This window comes from Hippoglossus hippoglossus, chromosome 16 (genome assembly GCF_009819705.1).
Source record: "Hippoglossus hippoglossus isolate fHipHip1 chromosome 16, fHipHip1.pri, whole genome shotgun sequence".
Taxonomy (NCBI): domain Eukaryota; kingdom Metazoa; phylum Chordata; class Actinopteri; order Pleuronectiformes; family Pleuronectidae; genus Hippoglossus; species Hippoglossus hippoglossus.
This window is the reverse complement of record NC_047166.1, coordinates 20,268,027-20,290,897: the sequence shown is the minus strand read 5'-3', so window position 1 is coordinate 20,290,897 and position 22,871 is coordinate 20,268,027. Positions and strand designations below refer to the sequence as shown.

The 22,871-nt window shown below is 42.1% G+C and overlaps 1 protein-coding gene and 1 long non-coding RNA gene across 2 annotated transcripts; both read left to right on the top strand.

Moving 5' to 3' along the window:
• The first annotated feature begins 5,428 nt into the window (after window positions 1–5,428).
• Window positions 5,429–5,902, top strand: LOC117777349. The gene is made up of 3 exons (XR_004616583.1): window positions 5,429–5,506; window positions 5,618–5,681; window positions 5,792–5,902. It is a non-coding gene; the product is annotated as an uncharacterized LOC117777349 (long non-coding RNA).
• Window positions 5,903–6,191: 289 nt separating this feature from the next.
• On the top strand, window positions 6,192–7,557 carry LOC117776452 (serine/threonine-protein kinase 36-like; the record flags this gene model as incomplete). Its single annotated transcript, XM_034610377.1, has 4 exons — window positions 6,192–6,246; window positions 6,350–6,476; window positions 6,568–6,751; window positions 6,958–7,557. Coding segments are annotated over 4 exons (966 nt in total), but the record flags the coding sequence as incomplete, so codon positions are not given.
• Between the last annotated feature and the right edge of the window lie 15,314 nt (window positions 7,558–22,871).

Below are 22,871 nucleotides of genomic sequence, written 5' to 3'. Positions count from 1 at the left end.
TTATATATGTATATATTCTCTTGCACTAGCAAATGTCCCCTTGTAACAAATAAAGTGTTTGCTGTCTTGTCTCGCCCTTTCAGAATGTTGACAGTGTGGAGTACTGGGAAAAACTGGCCCAAGAATCAGATCAGAGCAAACAGCAGGGAGAGCAGTTTAACTACAATACCATTATACCTCAACTTAAAGCCAAGATTCTTTTTTTTTTTTTCTGGTAATTAGGTAAAATTTTCAACTGTGCATAAATCAACACTTCCTCAGGGAGGATTTTAAATGTAATCTCTTCTTTATTATTGTTTGGTTAGTTAACAGGTGGCGCTGTTGAAGAAGCATGGCAGATTCACCAACTGCTGAAGGTCTTGTGCAACCTGCTACAGACCCCTGACCTTAAGAAGTCCAACTACATTGGCCAGGAACTGGGACTACCCCATGTCCTCTTGGACGTTGTCCACGTTACTGTAGAAAACTCAGACTACGTCCCGGTTAAATATATATCACTTACTCATTAATGCATGGTCAGGTATCAGTCAACAATATTCCTGACCTTTCTGGTATGTGTCTTTCCTGCTCAGCGACCGTGGAGTGTGTCAGTGTAGCATCCCCGGCTGAATGATGGTCTGATTCTTTGACTGATGGTTCACATCCTTTTATTTCCATTTCCATACATGTTGTGATATATGAACACACCGTAAGAACTAGGAGGAAAACAAAACAAATATGACTTCCTTATAAACTCCATATCATATTATCATAAGCATAACGACAAATTACTAGTTTGAATGATTCAGTTTCAGTTTGAGCATACTTTGCCCCACATTGTAAATTTAACACACACACACACACGTGTCCTTACACTTCTTACAAAGACGTTTAGATTTAAACCTATATAATAACAATAAACGAAATAATTACAAACCTTGTGCCTTTCTCAGCCAGGTGCTTAACAAATAATGGGAATACTTTTTCATGAAAGAACGAGGCACACCTGCCATTTAGCGATCTTTTCCGTTTTTCCAGGAACTACCTTTTCAAAATAAAGTATAATATTTCTCCTTCCGTCTAAACCATTTCAAAATAAATGTATCCAAACCAATAGGGCATTAATAGGTCATTTACACTCCCACCAAATCACGAGTGAATTTCAGAACAATATGGGATGCAAACACGAATGATTTACTAAATAATGACTTCAATACTATGAAGGATACGGGTGTGGCGTGAAGAGGATGGTTAAACAGTCTCTAGTAGCAGGATCAGCTTCTGAACTGGGCGTTCGACGATAGAGGGCTTGCCAGAACGCTGTCCTTCCCTTTCCCCTTTCTGCTCTCCAAGACGAATCTTCACTCTTCTTACCAGTCCATCTGTATCAGTCACTGTCTCTACAACTTTGGCCAATCTCCACTCGTTGCGTGGCATACCATCTGCCTTCTCCATGACTATGTCGCCAACCAACAGGTTTCTTCTCGGAGCATGCCAGCGTTGTCTTGTGGCAATGTTAGAGAGGTACTCTCTTTTCCAACGGCTCCAGAATTGCTCTGCAAGATACTGAACGTGACGCCACCTCTTGCGAGCATACATGTCCTCTCTGATAAAGCTGCCAGGAGGTGGTAAGGCTACAACAGATTTTAAGGTGAGCAGGTGATTGGGCGTTAATGGTTCGGGACTGTTTGGATCACTCAGATTGTCCACTGTGAGCGGACGACTGTTTACAATAGCCATTGCCTCATAGAAGAACGTGCGCAGAGAGGCATCATCCAGCCTACCTGATGAGGATGAGAGAGTTGGATTATTTGTCAGATCTGGGCCCGATAGTAGGTGGTCATTAAGGCTACTTCCCCTGAACCTTGCTGAACAGTCAAAAACGACACAGAGCTTTTCTGGCCTTTTGGAGTGATATACTCCGTGGTGAGGGATGTACCATTTTTCTCCTTCCTTCCCCTCATGCTGAACAACCTCTGCATCACCCTTTTCAATGACCTCGTTCATGAACTTCATGTAATGCCCCTTATATTTCTCATCCTTCAAAAGCTTTTTCTTAAGATGACCAAGCCGGACAATGGCTAGTTGCTTATTGTTAGGAAGGTGTGGTCTCTCCTTAAAAGGGAGTGGCCTCTCACAATGGTCATGAGCATTTCTTTGAATTCCATCCTTTAACATATTCAGGAAGAGAATGTCATCTTGAGACACAGCCTTGGCCTCCTTACTCACGTCCTTGAAGTCAGACTCTAAGACCCGGATACCGTCTGATGGAGTAACTGGAGGAAGTTCTCTGATGACAACTCTGTGACACATGTTAGCGATAAGTGGTAACTCAAGATTAGGTGATGAACATCCCACGATACTCCAACCTAGATCTGTGCGCACTGCATAAGGTTCATTATCTCCTCCCAAGATTACTTGCTTTGGTGCCAGTGCCCTTGAGCAGTTGTAGCCTATTAAGAGACCAACTTCACACTCCAGTTGTGGTGGAATTTCATCTGCTATAGTGCTGAGATGATTCCAGTGCCTTGCCGTTTCACAGGTAGGAATGTGTTTTCGATTCACTGGTATGCAATCCTTGGTGTAGGCCGGAGGAAGATCAATGAGGATTGTCGAGTCATAGCCACGCACTCTGAGGCCTGAAACTCTTTCACTGTGCATTAAGGCATCCTTTCCAATCATGGTTGTTAGTTTCAGCCTCACAGGTTGTGCTTTGGTTTGTAAGCCTTGGCTAACGTCCTGGTCAACGAAGACTGTGTCACTCTGTGTATCCAGCAGGGCATAAACAAGCTTCTCCAAACCTGGATTGCTGATAGAGGAGACCCAGACTGGCACAATCATGGAGGTGTTGGCAGACGGGTCCTTGGTATCCACACTGAGAGACAATGTAGTTGCTGACTCATCTATGTTGACGTGTTTGGCTTTAGTGTGGTTGTCATCATGGAGACAGGTTGGATGTCTTCCCTTACAAGTGTCACATAGGTGTCTGTGACGGCAGTCTTTGGCACTATGGCCTGGCTTTAAGCAGCCATAGCAGAGTCTCTTTTCCATCACAAATTTCCGTTTATCATCCAGTGACCTCCCTATGAACTGAGGACAGCCGTGCAGACGGTGGTTACTGTCTTTACAGAGCATACATGGTGGTTTTAAACTTGGCCTTGATTGCACTTCGTTTTCGGTCTCTGTAACTGTTTGAGTATGGAGAACACTAGATTTAGTGTTCAGCTTTTCATTGACGTAACGCTTCTCTCTAGGTGATTCTGTAGAGTGAAGAGCGTAAAATGACGTTATAGGATTACAGGCGACCTCTGCTTCCATCACCATGAAGGCAACAAATTCTTTAAAGTTTGGGAATTCCTGCCTGTCTCTCATAACTTGGGTGACTTGACGGTTCCACCGTGATGCTGCCCAGTCTGGCAGCTTTAGAACCAATTTCTGATTTTCCTCACAGTCATTCAAAATGTCAAGGCCTTTAACGTGAGATATGGCTTCTTGACATGCATGCAGGAAATCAGCAAATGTCCTGAATCCCTCAGCATCTTTTGGCTGGATCCTTGGCCAGTTTGTCAACCTTTCTCTGAAGGCTCTCTGTATAACAAAGGGCTGACCGTACCTGTGGTTGAGACGGTTCCATGCATCCATATAGGCTTCATCATCATTTCTATAAAATATGCCATCAAGTATTTTCCGAGCTGGACCTCCGATGTACTTTCTCAAATAATGCAGCTTGTCTGCTGAAGAGATGTTCCTTCTGTCTATCAGTGATATGAATGAAGCTTTCCACTCAATGAACTGGATGGGGTCACCAGTGAATACAGATGGCTCTGGCATTGGGAGCCTGTTCAGGGATATAGAATCTTGGACTGCTTGAGCAAGACATGACACATCTGTTTGTGAAGGTAATGCAGTTTGTGGGACATCAGCGGACTGCTGAATGGGAGTTGAAGACACAGTTTGCTGTGGAGACGCATGCTGCTGTCTCTTAGTGTTGTGATCAGAATACACACTGGCCTCCTGCATCACTTCCTGATTGTAAATCACTAATCTGGCTCGTGCAGCTCTAATATCCTTCTCTGCCTTCAGTCTTTCCAGCTCACGTTTCTGAGCTTCCAGATCTTTCCTCTGCTGTTCCTCTAGGAGCTGAATCCTTTCCTTTTGTCTTTCCTCTTTCAATAACATCTCATACTCTGCTTCCTTAGCTGCTAACTCTGCTGCAGCATCAGCTCTTTTAGCTGCTACGATGGAGCTCACAGAGTGGTGGCTGGATTTGCTACTAAAGTGTTGACTTGAAGGTGAGGCTGTGGATCCATAGATGGAGCGAGCATAGTCTCTGTTAAGCAGCTCACGGAGACGCTGTGTTACTGCATCACTGTCAAATTCTCCATCTATGCCTGATATCCGTTCATATGCAATTCTTACAATGTCCTTTGTGACTGCATCACAGGCATCAACACGACGCCTTGTCTCTCTGGATGGAGTGATGTGATCTCTAATTTCCACATATATGCTGGTAACATCATCCCTTCCTTTCTCCAGGGTGTCTATAAGAGTTGCGATTTGGCTCTCAGGAATGTCCAACTTTAACTGTTCTCTTACTTCGCGTGCCTGAGTTTTCCATTGTTCATAAAGGTGGACAAGCCTTTTCTCCTTTCTGTGAGCCTCCTCTCCCTGAAATGCAAGCATCCTTTCCGTGGGATTCCGTAATCGACCAGAGCGGCGGAGTTTCTCCTCTTCACTAGGCTGACAAACATCCGTTGTCTGGTCTGAGTCTATGTTGTCCAAAAGTGATTCCTCAGATGCTTCCATTTTGTGAGAGAGTGTCACAACCTTAGACCATCACATCAAGTCCCTCTGCTGTAATCACGGGTGTTGATCAGGAGCTTGGGGGGACTGATGAGGTGAAGTTCTTACTGTAGCATCCCCGGCTGAATGATGGTCTGATTCTTTGACTGATGGTTCACATCCTTTTATTTCCATTTCCATACATGTTGTGATATATGAACACACCGTAAGAACTAGGAGGAAAACAAAACAAATATGACTTCCTTATAAACTCCATATCATATTATCATAAGCATAACGACAAATTACTAGTTTGAATGATTCAGTTTCAGTTTGAGCATACTTTGCCCCACATTGTAAATTTAACACACACACACACACACACACACACACGTGTCCTTACACTTCTTACAAAGACGTTTAGATTTAAACCTATATAATAACAATAAACGAAATAATTACAAACCTTGTGCCTTTCTCAGCCAGGTGCTTAACAAATAATGGGAATACTTTTTCATGAAAGAACGAGGCACACCTGCCATTTAGCGATCTTTTCCGTTTTTCCAGGAACTACCTTTTCAAAATAAAGTATAATATTTCTCCTTCCGTCTAAACCATTTCAAAATAAATGTATCCAAACCAATAGGGCATTAATAGGTCATTTACAGTCAGCACTTGGAGAAATTATCGCAGTCGTCATGATCTACTGGGATAAACATCCCGACTGGATAGAAGAAGATCACAGGTTTGTTTTGGTCTTCACTGAAGCTATTTCTGTTCATGTGTTGAATACTGTTTGTATCATACATCACAGTCCCTCATCTAATGCAGCTCATCAACTGTTCTCTTACTCTAGACTGGAAGAGTTCACCAAGCCCTTTCTCGCAATTCTTAGTCAACCAGACTTCTTTCCTTTGTCAGTAAGTACCCACTCAAGTTAGTCCAAAGCAGCTGTCAACCATGTTCACATATCATTTACTATGACTCTCGCCAGTTTTTCTGATAAACTGTAACCGTTTCTCTTTTTTAGCCTTTGGCTGCGTCTGTTTTGTGTCTGTTTACACAACATAACGTCGATGTCAAAGCTGATGTGAACAGTCTAACCTCCCTGCTGCAAAACCTGCTTTTGGACTCATATGAGGTCAGTGTTGGGATGTAGCAAAGTACATTTACATTACTTCAGTACATTTTACATGTGTCTGTACTTGGGTAGATTTGATTTCAGGGACTATTTTAATCCACCACATATATCAGCAAACATCTGTACTCTACTGCATTTTCACAATATGATGTGTTACATGTTCATATTGTTTTATATACTTTTAAGAGTAATAAATAGCAAGAGGGGATTTGTTGCACTGATCCAGTCAAAGCAGACAATTAGACCCCGCCTCCAGCAGCAGCATCACTGGTGAAGAAGAAACCCCTGAAATGGCACTTCACTAGCAAAGACAACAGCAGTCACAGACTTCTGTTCGGCAAATGGTAAATATATTCTTCATATGAGGTCCAACCAATTAGAACAACAGACTGTACATTAAGATGGTTACATACATGATACATTTTTGTTGTTTTCTCTTTCCCTCAGGGCTGTTTTCCTTTCTGTCCACTGCTTTCTTCCTCTTCACTGAGGATCCACACTTGTGCATCCCTCTGTTTTCTGAGAGTGGATCGAAATGCGTATACACTCTTGGTCGGCTGCTGGGCACTGACTGGTAAATTAGTTAGTCTACTGTTTCATGTAAATGTTCGAGCTGCACAGCCACTCCACTTGGAGCTAGCAACAACCCTTTTTAGACCCTACAGTCTTCATTTGTTTGCTGAAGATTGCAATCCCAGGAGATTGGAAGTGGATCTGAGTCACCACAGCATGACCACATTGAGCTGCCACTTGCTGTGTTTTCCATTTGCCCTGGACCTGCCTTCGCACACTATGTCCAACATATTCCAGCTGTATGACAGTTGTGGTATTGTCGAAAGCCTCGCCCAGGTTCGAGCCTTCCCATTCCTCTAATAAAGACCTAGCTGACAAACTGATTCTCTGATGCAACACAGCACAAATCTTGCTCACATCAGACACACACTACTGTACATCTAAATGCCTCTGTACTTTTGTGAGAGGATTGTCTTGTTTGTTGTCGGCTGTTTGATGTGACAACTTGTCAGGGTGTTTATTTTTTTTTCATGCTTTGGCAGGTTATTCAAACTCTTCCTCCTCTGCTGTTGGAGCTGCCTCTCTCCCTGCTGAGCCGTTTGCTCCTGTGTGACCCCGAACGCTCCGTCCCCCGCCTCAGAAAAGCTGCCTGTGGTCTGTTCTCACCACCCAGGGACCAACAGCTGACTGCCTCCAAACACCAAACTCTGCTAACCAGAACTGCCAGCTCTCTGCTCTTTGACTTGTTGCAGCAGGATGAGCTGTGGGACTCTGCAGTGGAGCTCTTAACTCTATTGTCCCAAGTAGCCCGTTGTTCCGCTCGGCCTGCCAGCCTTCAGCTTCATCTGGACGCCTCGGTGCTGCACCAGGCGCTGGCTCACCCTCATGACGGCGTCAGGGCCACCACCTGCATACTTTTGGGCAATCTGGATCCGTTCAGGCCTCATACCCTGCCGCCTGACATTTTCAAAAGCATGATAGGCTGTCTTGATGATTCCTGCTTGCCTGTGCAACGAATGGCTTGCAGGACAGTTAGCAACTGGTTGGGATATATTGCAGCAAGGCCAGGGTTTAAAATGGACATGGACAACAAGGTGGAGCAACGAAAGGAAACAAAACAGACACAAATATTCAGACAGTGAGCCAGCAGGCCGCGAGACAAGACGAGCGAGACGCTCCAGACAAATTGGCGCCCGTGCGAGAGGTCTGGGACGCATGGGTGGCGCGGCTGCCGCGCCTCTACAACCCAGGGCCCGAAGTGACCGTGGACGAGCAACTGGTTCCGTTCAGAGGTTATTCGTTTTTTTCATATTATTATTATGTTATGTTATGATGTTATGTAGCTATAGCTAGCTAGCGGCTGCTAGTCCTCGTCCTCATCTCCTCTCCTCTCATCTCTTCTACTGTCAACATTCGCATCTCCTCTCCTCTCCTCCTCTTCTTCTTCTTCTCCCCAGGCCAGTGTCCTTTCCGACAGTACATGCCCAGCAAGCCGGCAAAATACGGGATCAAGTTGTGGGTGGCCTGCGACGCCAAATCCAGCTACGCTTGGAAGATGCAAGTCTACACCGGAAAGCAAGTCTACACCGGACACCCGGAGAGGAACCAGGGACTGCGTGGTCGCAACGTCACGTGCGACAATTATTTCACCTCCTACGAACTCGCGAGGAAGATCACCGTGGTCGGCACGGTTCGGAAGAACAAGCCCAAGCTCCCGACCGGGCTGCTCGCGGTCAAGGGAAGAGAGGTGTTCTCCTCCAGGTTCGCCTTCATGCCCACCGCCACTCTGGTGTCCTACATCCCAAAGAAAAACAAGAACGTGGTGCTCCTGAGCACGCGGCACGCGGAGGCCGACGTCAGCGACCACGAGGATGGCAAACCGTCATCGTTCTGGACTACAACCGCAACAAAGGAGGCGTGGACAACCTAGACAAGGTGATCGGAACGTACAGCTGCAGGAGGATGACCGCGCGCTGGCCCCTGGTCGTCTTTCACAACATTCTCGACGTCTCTTCCTACAACGCCTTCGTGATATGGAGAGAGATCAACCCAGACTGGATGCCGGGCAAGCGAAACAATTGGAGGGTGTTCCTCGAGCAGCTGGGAAAGGCTCTCGTGACTCCGTTCATCGCACGAAGGGAGCGCATCCCCCGCACGGAAGCGTCCGCTGCGGTTGTGATGACGACGACGTCCCTCTAGCCCTAGCCCTACAGCAACCTGTGCGTCCGGCCGGCCCTCTAGCCCTAGCCCTACAACAACCCGAGCGTCCGGCCTCCTCCCTAGCCCTAGTCGCCGCCGCAGCAGCCCCACTCAGGGCGAGTAAGAGGAAGAGGTGTCAGATATGCCCCACGAAAAAGGACTGTAAAACTCACACCGTGTGCAGCGGGTGTAACAAATACATCTGCAAGGGCTGCTCACTTGTCTATTGCCCTACGTGTGCGTGCTAATATGTGGTGGGCTATGTGAGGGGGGAGGGGGGGGGGGGGGGTTAGGGTCCACAGTCCAAGCAGGAGGAGGAGGAGGAGGAGTGGGGACAACACAACAAGGGTTAGTTAAATCAGTACCCAAACGCTCACAGCCAACAGCCGGGGGAAGCAGGGACAACACAAGGGTTAAGGCTTGAAGAACTTCTCAGGACTGGTAGTACAGTGTGGTCTGACTGCAATCAATTTAATGTAATTTCTTAAAAGTGACCCACATAGAGGAATCTAAATTCGTGATGACTGTAACATGCTTTTTTGTTTGGTAAACTTAGCGATTTCTCTGCAGCCATCGTGTCTCGAATGAACACGCAGCTGATGGCTGAGTTATTATGATTGTAGAGCTGAGCAGTATTGTTCATTTATTTTTAATGAGTTTTTCAATTATGCAAACAATAATACCCATTAGAAGTTATTTAGGAGAACCGGCTGTGGAGCGGGCCTGCGCTGTACAACTTCAGCCCTCAGCTGCAACACCCACTCTTGGGCTGCACTGTCAGACAAGGAGTCTTAACTCAAAGAAAAGAAAGGGTTCATGTGTGGATAAAGCAAAGATCTGCTATTAGCATAACATTTTCTTTGTTGTTATTAAAAGAAAAAAAATTCAATTTTTTTTTGCAGGAATGCAACCAAAGCAAAGCTGTGGGTTTGTGGATGTGTATGTGTGCTTGTGTCACTTGATTCCTGACAGGCACATTAATCACTGACTGTGGGCAGACACAGATCAATGTGGAAGGTTTGCGTCCAGCGCCTGCTGGGAACATTCCTCAGTCAGAGTGTTGGAGTGACAGGCTGTGAATCAGGGTTTGTTTGTCAGATCAGTGGCAGCTTTAGCGGCTGTTGATGGCGGCTCATGTCATAAACATGTGAAAGCTGTGGGGGGGGGGGGGGGGGGGGGGGTTGACTTTTAATGTTGCTGCTGCAATGGCGGCTGCAGCGATGGTACCCAGGCTGGTAAATTCAACAGCACATCAATGATATTCTTTACACTGCTCTGTGGGCTAAGATGATTAATATAAATACACACACATCCAGCTGAATGTTGCAGCCTTTCAACTACACAGGTGAGGAAAGAAATAGCAATGAAAGGCATCGAAGGGGCAATGTGATTTATACCATATGATGACAAATGATTGGCTAATCTAAATAAACTGTAGATTGTGTCTCTAATCTTGATGGTTGCAAACGTTAATGCATTATTCTACAATATGACCTTAATTGTCTGTACAATTATAAATTATTTTTTCAATCTATATAAGCCTAAGGTTGTGTCTATAGTGCTAAAAGATGGTGCGATGGCTGGCAAAAAAGATCTTTGAACCATGAAGTCTTAATAGTCACTTCTTCATTTAATAAATTACATGATGGGGACTTTTTTTTTTACTGCTGCAAGCTGTAGATTGTCTCTATTATTCGTTGTGATATCTTGGAAAATGTGTTTTTGTTGACCTTTGAACTTTGATAAATCCACTCGAAAATCATCTGGAGGTAATATTCCCACCAAGTTGGGTGAGAATATGTCCCTGCATTGTTAAATTATTGTGTTCACACACACACACACACACAGGTGAAATACAAATATCAAGAGAATTTCACGATATCTCATATAAAACAGGGACTGCGCTGGATACATGATGATCATCTTTTTTGGACACTGCATTTCAGTGATTTGGTTGAAGTTTGTCATGGTGTGGTGAGAAGGTTGACCCAAATGCAAGAGTGAGGCAGATCCCAGCAGAAAAATAAAAAAATTATTGAAAAAATAAAAACAAAATGAGGGGCAGACACTGCACAAACAGACAAACATGTGAAAATCAAACAGTTCAGGGAAAACCAAAGCAGGATCAGGCAGAGACAATGATGCCGCTGACGACTTGTCAACAACTGAACTGAGGAGTTGACTTAAATACAAACTTAACCAACAACAAACAGGTGACACAGGACAAGCAGGTCAAACACATAGAGGGGGGAAAACAATCAAAACTGGAGGGAGACACACAAAGGCAGGAAGTAAAGTGAACTGAGACACATGAGGAAGAACAGAACTGCAAAATAAAAAAAACCAATGAGTTCTATTGAACATGATTAACACAGTATCAAAATTCACAAAAATATTAAAAACAACACGCTACAGTTAACATGTTAAATGTTTCATATAAGGCCGCTGCTGTCATACAGTAAACATGTATTTGTGTTGAATTTCTTTAAAAAAAAAGCTGCAGTCTTAAAATAGACTTAAGATTTGATCCACAACCTGGTTAACTGATCTGTATTTTTTATCCACCATGTCTGATAACCAAAACAAAAAGTCATGTAAATTAGATAAACTATATCGTCTATTAAAACACAGTATAGCTGATCACAGAGAGGGGAAAAGCTGAGGGTTAACAGCTGGGTACCACCACAGCAAAGCATCTTGGGAATGACATTTAGAGCCACAATTAAATCACGATGCTATTTCTTCCTCGTTCAGCAGTCTGACAACAGACAGAAATGCAAATGAGAACAACTATATTGTGAATTCTCTTCAGACATGCTCTTGATGACCAGAGAAGCCACGAGGCATGGAGGGATTAAAAGGCTGATGCTTGTTAGAGAACTTTCAGCCAGGAAGTCTTTATGCAAATGAATGACACAGAGGACTGAGTTTGTGCGCACCACATAAAGGTGCGTCGAAACAGAAATTAAATGGTATCTCTCCACACTGCGCTGCATTTTGATTCAAGTTCAACATTCTGCCAATGTGTGATTGAAATGAAACACACTGATGGTATAGTTTCAAATGTTAAAATGTGTTCTTTTTAATAACGCATGTCATGATTCTGCCGTCGTTGCTCTGAACGTTTTATGTATGAAAAACTATTTTGGTTCTGTTTCATGGACTCTTTGCTTTATTGAATTTTACCTGGGTTTCCTTGTGTTTAGGTTAGTTTTCAGTTGTTTGCGCTGAATTCTCCGCTTCCTGTTTTATTTTGAAATTGTGCTCCTTGTGTGTCTGCAGGATAACTTCCTGTCCTTGTCCTGTTTCCCTCCCTTGTGATAGTCTGCACCTGTTCCTCATGTGTTTCACCTGTGTTCAATCATCCTGCCTCCCTGTGTATATAAGTCTCTGTGCTTCCCTTTGTCTGTTTGTTGTCTTTCACTGTCATGTTTCCTGTGTCATCTTGTTCCCAGTGTTTCTATATTTTTTCAGTCTTATTTTGTTTCTTTTAACCTATAGTTTGTGGACCGTGCTTGCTTTTGCATCCTGTTCTTGTTTGAGTGTTATTTTTGCCTTATTAAAAGGACACCTTCTGTTATTTTACTGGCTCCTGTGTTTGGGTCCTGCTTTCCCAAATTCCTTACAATGCCAGCAGGAGGGACCGAGAACTTAGCTCCTCCAGACTGTTCAAAAACTGATATAATGCTAATGTCAACTGATGATTATGTCCAGTCATTGTCATCTGTTAAATATATAAACTGGTGAAAATCAGGAGTGATGGCTGAAGTCTCTCTAAACACTGTCCGTGATGCCAACAGGTTTTTAAGACGGATGAATATTTAGCCTTTGAAACATGTAGGAATAATCCTTCACTCCTTTACCCCCCAATACTAAAACAGACTGACAATAAAAACTATACATACACTAATACACTTAATCTCTGTTTTAATCCTCTACTGCATGTTTAAAAAATCTACCAAAAATAGTCTTTCTCCAGTAATCTGTAAAATATCTCCTCGGTTTAAATGTGTTAATTCACTTTCAATTTGTATGAAGTGATTACTCTGTCAACATTTGATACTGATGATGAATGATTTTCACCGGAACAGAATCAGGCTGTAATTCTGAGATGCCGGATAAAGTCCATCTGGGTGGAAGTTTTCATTGTGAGAGGTTTTTATTTTTAGCTGTAGCGTGGGGTATTTTGGTGCTGGGTGTCTTCTCTGCCTGGGAGGTTCGCACTGATGAGCCATTTAGTAGAACAATGGGATACTTTCTCTCAGTTTGATGGGTCGGACACAAACGGGTCACTTACACTCTCGTCACTCATTTAAATGTCAATTACGCCAATTTGACAGCATGGCTGCTGTCACTTACTGCTGCTCTAATCACATACATGAAGAAGTAATTCTGCATGTGTTCACAATGCTCACACATGACTCGGATGGAGACACACACACAACCTGTGAAACCAAGCATTAGGCATGTGGAGGGTGAACATACAGGGCTTTGTCAGAGTCCACAGCTCACTCTGCAGGATTGGCAGATGGAAAAGGTGGCACAAAAAGGTTTATTTGCATAAATTAAGGAGCAGAGTCACTCAGGCTGCTCATAGGCATTTGTTTCTTCAAATGTAGATAATGAATCTAATCACTGGTCGGCACTTTGCTGTGTACAGCACATGCACTTTAGTCAATCCTTTGATACATCTCATTTTGCCCGGATTACATTTCCCATTAACGTAGTGAGGATATGTTAATATTTTTTTTTGTATGTGGCAAGTTGCAAGTATGAACATATCAGAAAGATGTTCAGAGACAACGATGCATTTGCTTTCTACCAAAATATCTTGCAGAACAATATTTATTTTTAGTAGGACAGCATAGCTCTTATAAATCATACTTTGATATTACATTATGTGAGGAATGCTTGAATGTGGAGCTAATGTACTATATGGTGGTTCATCTATGACTATAAATCATATTTAATGAGCTGATCATATATTTTTATGTGTAAATTCTTCCTCTGGAATAAGAGCCTTGGTTTTGGAAGTGGCACTTGTGGATAGGAAGATGCATTTGTCCGTATTCTCAGATCGTGTTATATATTTTACAATCTTGATTTATTGACCTATTGAGAATTCACATTTCTCACCAGTTCTCTTTATGCAGACAAACACTTAATATGTCCACAGTTTTAACAAACTGCTCATTTAAAAAATTTCTGGTTAAATTATGTACTTACACAAAAAACATGGCAGGATATTTATATTAGGTATAAGTGTATTTTGTACATGTTGATCAGTTAGAGTTGGATGATGAAACGGACACCTACAGGAAATATAAGTGGCATACCATAAGGCATGATGAAACAATGATGTGAGCTTCTTTGTAGTCAGTGTATCTCTAAATTTTATTCAATGTATGTGTTTTTTATTTGCACACTGAGTCTAAATACATAGATAAATAATAATAAAATGGGCCTAGTAAAAAAGAAAATTATCCAACCATTATCCAAAGGCTAGACAACTGAGACCTACTTAGCAGAAGGAAAAACAAAAGCACAAAAAACCAAGGCAGTTCTATGGTCTTTCAAAACTTATCTGACAGCTCAGCACTGAATAAAGTCTTAAACCAAGAAGCTGAGAGGACAACTAAACTGTATTGGGGGATTACTCTGGGTTTTGCTGAAAGTGGAGCTCTAGTGCTATCACTCAGTGGTCCATATGGTCACAGTTAAAGCAAACACTGTATCCACACTAACACAGCATTTCACTATTCTCAAAAACCTATAGGTTTTCCTCCAACCTTTCCAGATTGGATTAATTAGAACAAAACAATGAGTGCTGTTTTTGTTATGCTGTAGTAATGTTGATTTAGTTAAATTAACTGATTTACAGGAACATTTATTTCAGTTCATTGTGGAAGTTAAGATTTGATTCCTTTTTTATTCTGTTGTGTGTCTGGCACTAACAGTTTAGTCTGCACACACATCCTGGACATATACTTGCCTCTGTACCTAGGCCAGGTTGTGTTTGATGGGCTACATGTATGGTATGTGAGTCTTGTGTTTTTAATTTCTGTTGAAACACTGCAATGTCCCTCCCGGGATAAATAAAGTATCCTTCCAACGCTATCAAATGTGCTCCCTGTACATTTTCTCTGCCCCCAAATGTGGTTTCCTGATGGTAGCAGGTCATGGTCAAGCATTTACAACATGCCGTCTCAGCAGCATGACTTTTGTTATGGCACACTGTTCATTTTAGACCGCTAGGTAAACAGCTGACAACATTAATGTTGGTGATGCAACAATAGCAACACATATAGATAACACCTAATGCGCTACCATATATAAGACCAGAGCAAACAGGTCACCTATACGTGGGCTCTTTGGAGGATATAAGTGACATTTTTACAGAACTTGTCAATGAAAAGCTTGGACTTGCAATTAAATGACTAAACGCCAATTCTGTAATTTTGAATGCAAACTGCAATTTGGTGTGTGTGTGTGTGTGTGGTATTTTATTGGAAATTGTTCTAAAAGCCATATGCTACATGCACTGACTTGTTCCTTGGTGGTAGCGTTCCTGCAAACCTTTTAAACCCTGTTTTTAGGACATCCTCTAATCTAAAGCACAGACGGGATAAAAAAACAACCTCCTCAGCAGAGAGGACATCATAATATACCAGGTCTCTCTCTACCTGATGAAGAATTTCTTTCAATGTGTTCCTTTTTTTCATGCAACACCATTTTGAACAGTCCGATTCTTGAGCATAGATCGGCTGGATGTTAAGGATGAAATCGATGTTCACATAATACTGGAAATGTGCAATCCTTTTTTGCCGACAAAACACAGACCATCGCTCTCTCAGGCTCTGACACTTTGCACATTTGCAGGTTGGGAGACCCGTTGGGACTGGCTAGTGCAAATATGTGGCTTGCTGGTAAATTGTACAGTATTGGTGGTTCGGTTGTAAGCTAAGTAGTTCACCAACCATCCCTGAGAGCAGTCACCACCTCAGCCCTCTTTTTTGCTGTGTCAATTTGTGGAGGGCTTTGCAAGAGGGGGGAAGGTTCAGGAACTTTTCTGCAACTTTATTTTATTTCTTGACTGTAAAAGTCATCTGAAACCTTTTTTATAAGAAAATACAAGTTGTCTGACTTCGATGCATCTCTTTACCTCTTATAGCCCAGATGTGTCGTGAAATTTATAGGCGATGCTAATCGGTTACGGCATATGGAGGTCGCACAGAGCCTACCCATGCTGCCTCCAATAAACAAATATAAACCTTTTTTGTAAAGGGCAAAGAAACAGATATAATGAATAAAAAGGTTCTTGCTGACGTTATCTGGTTTTCCCTGAGTTCTCAATGTCCACTTTTACCAGAGACCCTTCACATCACCAACACTTGTGGAGATATCAGTTTAATGAGTTTAACTATGAATGTTGTTCTACACATCCAAGATACAGATGCTGCATTGTTGTAATAAAGGTAGATCATACAGGACTGTTTCCTCTCTGTCTTTATAGCAGCTCAACCTGGGGCTAATCTCTCTGCCTCTCTTCATCCCTCCACAACAAATATTTTTTGATTTCTCATTATTTTCTTTGTTTGAATCTAGATGATGGTCGAGGACCGTCACCAAGATCTACACACACAGACATTGCTATTTTCAGCTTATTGATTCTGTTTGTTTAACATGCATGTGAGTCCTGCACATGATTACGCCTGGGGAGAAATGCACACAGATATATGGGGAGAAACAGAGCGAGAGACTATAGCACATATGTCCATTCATTTACAATCAGACGTGTAGCACAGAAGAAACACGCTGAGCCTTTATTTATGTCTAATTGGTGATATAGGCGTCTCCTGCAGATTAGATTTACAGTAATTAGCCTTCGCATGTGGAGTGAACGCAGCCAGCATCTCCAAATTGCATTATTAAGCCTCCCTCATATCAACACTGGTAAACCACAACAAAAACACCAACATGCTCTCCTCACCAGCAACACTGCTCAGCATTATTAGGAGGCAGTGAAATCTCAAGCTACAGGTATACGGTGTGTTTGGGGATTGGAGTAGCTGGTGTAGAGGAAATAAAAGCTAGACAATGGCAGCAGGTCTACTACTAGTTTGAGCTGTTCTGTCATTGGAAGTGTAGTTGTAGAGATAAGCTCATGGCTATTGCAGCACAGGCCAGTAGCTCCCTGTCTGACTGCCTTATCTGCTACTGCTATAATAACCCAGCAACACCATCAGCCTGGACGTGTGTGTGTGTGTGTGTGTGTGTGTGTGTGTGTGTGTGTGTGTGTGTGTGTGTGTGTGTGTGTGTGTGTGTGTGTGTGTGTGTGTGTGTGTGTGTGTGTGTGTGTGTGTGTGTGTGTGTGTGTGTGAACTCCTAGAGAACAGTAGAAAATCTAACACACAGTCATCTTACATAGGTCTTGGAAACATTGCTTTTAAGTCTTGACAAATGCAGGGAACACGGAATGTGTGTGTCACATCTAGTGAAAATGGAATGGCCTTAATTACAATCAAGCTGCACATAGTTTATCAACAAATGTTGGATAATATCTTGTCTCATGATGTTAAAGAAAGTGAAATAACTATTCCTGGATCCAGAGAAAAATATTATCGGTTCCCTGATACAATATCCTACGAGTTTCGTGAAAAACTGTCCTGTAGCTTTTCCGGACAGGGCTGAGAACATAACCTTCTTGGTGGAGGTATATAAATTATTTATTCCATTATCCTTCCAAAATCCAAAGCTGCAACTAGCATAAATGATAAAATAGCATATCAAAATGTTTTATCATATCTTACTGTGCTAAAAAAACAGCCAGACCTGCTGTCCAAACTGGAGGCTATAGGTGTGTTGTGCATATGATACCTTAGGTGTGAAACCATTAAATGGTGTGCCTTTGGGCATTCAATAAATTTGGTTATCTGAAACTATTGAATAATATTAAATAAGTTTAATTGATTAAAGTTACCTCGGGGCACCACCCTTCAAAAGGAAGGGAAAATATAGCCAATTTATTGATTAAGTCTCATGAAAGTACTGTCTACAAATTTGGAACTCTGATTAGTAATTAAATTAATAACTATAACCAAAATTACCACATACACTACCGTTCAAAAGTTTGGGGTCACTTAGAAATGTCCTTATTTTTCAAAGAAAAGCACTGTTTTTTTCAATGAAGATAACATTAAATTAATCAGAAATACACTCTATACATTGTTAATGTGGTAAATGACTATTCTAGGTGGAAACGTCTGGTTTTTAATGAAATATCTACATAGGTGTATAGAAGCCCATTTCCAGCAACTATCACTCCAGTGTTCTAATGGTACATTGTGTTTGCTAATCGCCTTAGAAGACTAATGGATGATTAGAAAACCCTTGAAAACCCTTGTGCAATTATGTTAGCACAGCTGAAAACTGTTTTGCTGGTGAGAGAAGCTATAAAACTGGCCTTCCTTTGAGCTAGTTGAGTATCTGGAGCATCACATGTGTGGGTTCGATTATACTCTCAAAATGGCCAGAAAAAGAGAACTTTCATGTGAAACTCGCCAGTCTATTCTTGTTCTTAGAAATGAAGGCTATTCCATGCGAGAAATTGCGAAGAAACTGAAAATTTCCTACAACGGTGTGTACTACTCTCTTCAGAGAACAGCACAAACGGGCTCTAACCAGAGTAGAAAGAGAAGTGGGAGGCCCCGGTGCACAACTCAGCAAGAAGACAAGTATATTAGAGTCTCTAGTTTGAGAAATAGACGCCTCACAGGTCCTCAATTGGCAGCTTCTTTAAATGGTACCCGCAAAACGCCAGTGTCAACGTCTACAGTGAAGAGGCGACTCCGGGATGCTGGCCTTCTAGGCAGAGTGGCAAAGAAAAAGCCATATCTGAGACTGGCCAATAAAAAGAAAAGATTGATATGGGCAAAAGAACACAGACATTGGACAGAGGAAGATTGGAAAAAAGTGTTATGGACAGACGAATCAAAGTTTGAGGTGTTTGGATCACACAGAAGAACATTTGTGAGACGCAGAACAGGTGAAAAGATGCTGGAAGAGTGCCTGACGCCATCTGTCAAGCATGGTGGAGGTAATGTGATGGTCTGGGGCTGCTTTGGTGCTGGTAAAGTGGGAGATTTGTACAAGGTAAAAGGGATTTTAAATAAGGAAGGCTATCACTCCATTTTGCAACGCCATGCCATACCCTGTGGACAGCGCTTGATTGGAGCCAATTTCCTCCTACAACAGGACAACGACCCAAAGCACACCTCCAAATTATGCAAGAACTATTTAGAGAAGAAGCAGGCAGCTGGTATGCTGTCTGTAATGGAGTGGCCAGCGCAGTCACCAGATCTCAACCCCATTGAGCTGTTGTGGGAGCAGCTTGGCCGTATGGTACGCAAGAAGTGCCCATCAAGCCAATCCAACTTGTGGGAGGTGCTTCAGGAAGCGTGGGGTGAAATTTCTACAGATTACCTCAACAAATTAACAGCTAGAATGCCAAAGGTCTGCAATGCTGTGATTGCTGCAAATGGAGCATTCTTTGACGAAAGCAAAGTTTGAAGAACAAGATTAATATTTCAAATAAAAATCATTATTTGTAACCTTGTCAATGTCTTGACAATATATTTTCTATTCATTTTGCAACTCATTTGATAAATGTGAGTTTTCATGGAAAACACAATTGTCTGGGTGACCCCAAACTTTTGAACGGTAGTGTAGGTAGTTAGCAAAGTTGAAGGATATGAAGTTTTTGACAGTGTAGAGGTTGGCAAAATTCACACATTAATGAAGACATTTGTTAAGATAGTATTAAAAGTTTAAAAACACAAACTACTAAAGGTGTACTTACTATATAAAGATGAGTGTGTCTGTGAGTAAGTGTGCTTTCAAAATGGCGGCTTGCCACTATGAAGACGAAAGATCCCCTGGAGTGTTTACACCATGTGGTTGAGGTCATATGTATGTGTTAAGTTTGGGGAGGTGTGTGTGTTGGTGTCAGGATGAACAAAGGGGCAAATTCTCATCTGTGGCATGAAATTAGGGAGGCCCAAGAGGAGGTCTCCCAAACCCAGGAGGAGATTGACCAAAGGCTGCAGGAGTGTGAAGCTTCAAGTTGATCAACCGAAAATGGAGGATACAGGGGACAGTCAGGGAAGTTTGGTCTCACCCGCGCTGAAGTCCCTGGGTACAGGACCAGGAGCTGACTTCATCACTGGGGTAAGCGGTGAAACTCCGAACCTGGTAGACCCGAATGACCGGCTGCGATCACAGCTGTGTGCATCTCAGGGTGAGAGGTAGCCCTGCTCCAGAAACTTCAAGATGCATAGCAGACTGTCACTCCGACCAATTCAGGCACAGTGACCCTGGACCACTATCGGGCGGCTTTGGAGTCATTGATGATCAAAATAACATTGTTCCAGATTATGTTGGCAGTTATTGTTTTTGAGTAGGCATCAAAATCAACAAGAGTACTCTCATAAAGCACGTTAAGGAATGGCGTCGTACTAGTATTGGATTTGTTGTTTGATTGTAGTTACTGTGCTAGTTCAAGTACAACTTTGGCATTTATTTAATCCCATAAACAATCTAATCACCTGGGCATTACAGTTCTAGCTGGACAAAAATTTGTTTTTCTCCTCCGTAATGAAAGTTATATTGTGTAAATGTAGTTTTGCAGCAAAGCATAAGTTGTCAGGATGGGGGAAGCAGTTGGACCCAGGATGCAGAGTTTTAAACAAAAGGTGTCCTTTTAATAGGTGAAAGTCTTTAACAGAAAAAACAACTAAAAGCACACAGGGGAAAACACTGGAGGCTTACACGAAGAGATGCAGAAAAAACTTCTGTCCTGTAAACTTGTTTTCTTTCTCTCCTTGTTCTTGAAGTGAAGCCGCAGGACTCCTCTGCACCTGAATGGCCCTGCTGTGAAAGCAGACATTCTGAAATCAGCAAGTTTCCAAAATCCACCCTGAAACACATTCATAGACCCAGGACAGATATAATACAGAGTTTGATGACATCAAATAACCCTGAGGGAGTTGAGTGAATACAAAGAACTCCTGCCAGAGAGGATTTACAATGCAAAGCAGCCAGAACACTGGAAAGAAGAGTTATCATGTTGACTCCTTTGAATTATTTTCTGATGTCGAATATTTCTTCCAGGCATTGCTGCTGTTTTTGGTTGAGATCAGGAAACACACAACATGCTGGGGCTGAGTTGGTGCTCGGGCCTAGAAGAACTGGATCTGAGACATGTGGTGCAAATTGTGTCTCCATGAACACATCCATGTTGTAAAGATGAACACTGGATACCTGAAGGCAGGCTTCAATATCCAGTGGGGTTACATTGTCAGAATGGTTGTTATAATGAAAATAATTAATAGATAATAGCAGTATAATAATAATGATAATACTATTTTTAATAATACTCATTTATTGTTGTTCTCTTTTCATATGATCTACATATTGGATGGAATTAGATGTTGTTTGCATCTTTGCCTTTTTGCATAAAGAAACAGAACACAGTATTGTCAGTAGAAGAGGAGGAGCTGGTGTTTGCACGAGAACTGGTTCACAACTTGTGTGTGAGTATTTGTCTACACAACTGATTCAGCTGCATGTTTCCTAATGTAATGATGCTGGGATTGATATAATCATAAAATAATCTGGGATTTCAGTTTAAACACCGCAAAAAAAACTAAGAAAACATGGTATTTTAATTTTTTCGTTTTAAACTAAAACCTAATTGGAAAAATAATCGTCTTTCGGTTTTTGTGGTCAAGAAGGACTGGATCTGAGGGATGTGGTGCAAATTGTGTCTCCATGAACACATCCATGTTGTAAAGATGAACACTGGATACCTGAAGGCAGGCTTCAATATCCAGGGGGGTTACAGCCTGAGGATGTGCAATGAGTTAATTAAATTAAATTTGTTTAGCACCAAATCATGAAATAGATTATCTCAAGGCACTTTACTATGTAAAGTTGAGACCTTGTAAAATTATAGAGAAACCCAACAGTTCCCACAACGAGCAGCACTGACGACTGTGGAGAGAAAAAAATATATATTTTATAATAATATTAATAATACTCTTCTTTTTCATCCTTATTTTCATCTGATCTACATATTGGATGGAATTAGAAGTGATCACAACATTAATAGATAAACATTTTAAACATCCCTGTCACAGAGGTATCATTGGATCCACGGTGTGAGCAAGACAAACAGACATTCATTCACTCACCACCTTCACAGGGGTGGAGGCAGAGACGATCAGAACTATCTGCATAGTGAGATGCCTCCAGAGATAAACGAGAACAATTTTTGCATAAAGAATTCAACAGAACACTGACTGTCAGTAGAAGAGGAGGAGCTGGTGTTACATTTCCATAAAGCTGCACTACAACTAGTTCAGTTTGGTGTTAGTGGTGAACACTGGCACAGACAGTCCACAGAGCAGCATCGTGATGGAAGGGATCTTCATTGGTGTCTTGTGTCTCTCAGGTCAGTGAATTTCACTGTTTGTATGATGTCTAACAGGAAATCTGAATATAGAGATTAATTTGAGTCCTCATACATAACAAAAATAACTGGTTTCATCCTCAGGGTGCCTCACCTTCTCCACCTACCACTTTGTGCCTGATGCAATGAATTGGACTGAAGCTCAGAGCTACTGCAGAGAGACGTACACAGACCTGGCCACTATTGAAAACACTGAAAAAATGAAGAAATTTAACGACACAGTTTCTGCCGCTGGTAACAGCTCTGAGGTTTGGATTGGCCTGTACAGTCATATTGACTGGAAGTGGTCAGATGGGTTCAACGAGAGAGGAGCTGAATATAGGAGGTGGGGTCCTCTTGACCCAAACAATTTTAAAGCTAATGAGCTTTGTGTGGTCCAGACAATGTATGCAACATTGTTTGATGTTGAATGCCATGAACAGCGTCCATTTGTCTGCTACAGAGGTAATGATGTGCTTTACATTGATCTTTACTATAAAACATAATGTATAAGATATGATTTTACAAAACATTGTGTGATCTCAACAATCCCGCTTTTGTTCTCAAACTTAACTGCAGGAACATTAGACGATTCTGACTTTGTGCTCATGAATACATTCAAGAATTGGTCTGAGGCTCAGAGGCACTGCAGAGAACACTTCACAGATCTGGTCACTGTGAGGAATGACGCTGACAGAGACGAGTTAAAGAAGTGGATAAAATACCCTCTCGAATTGGCATGGATCGGTT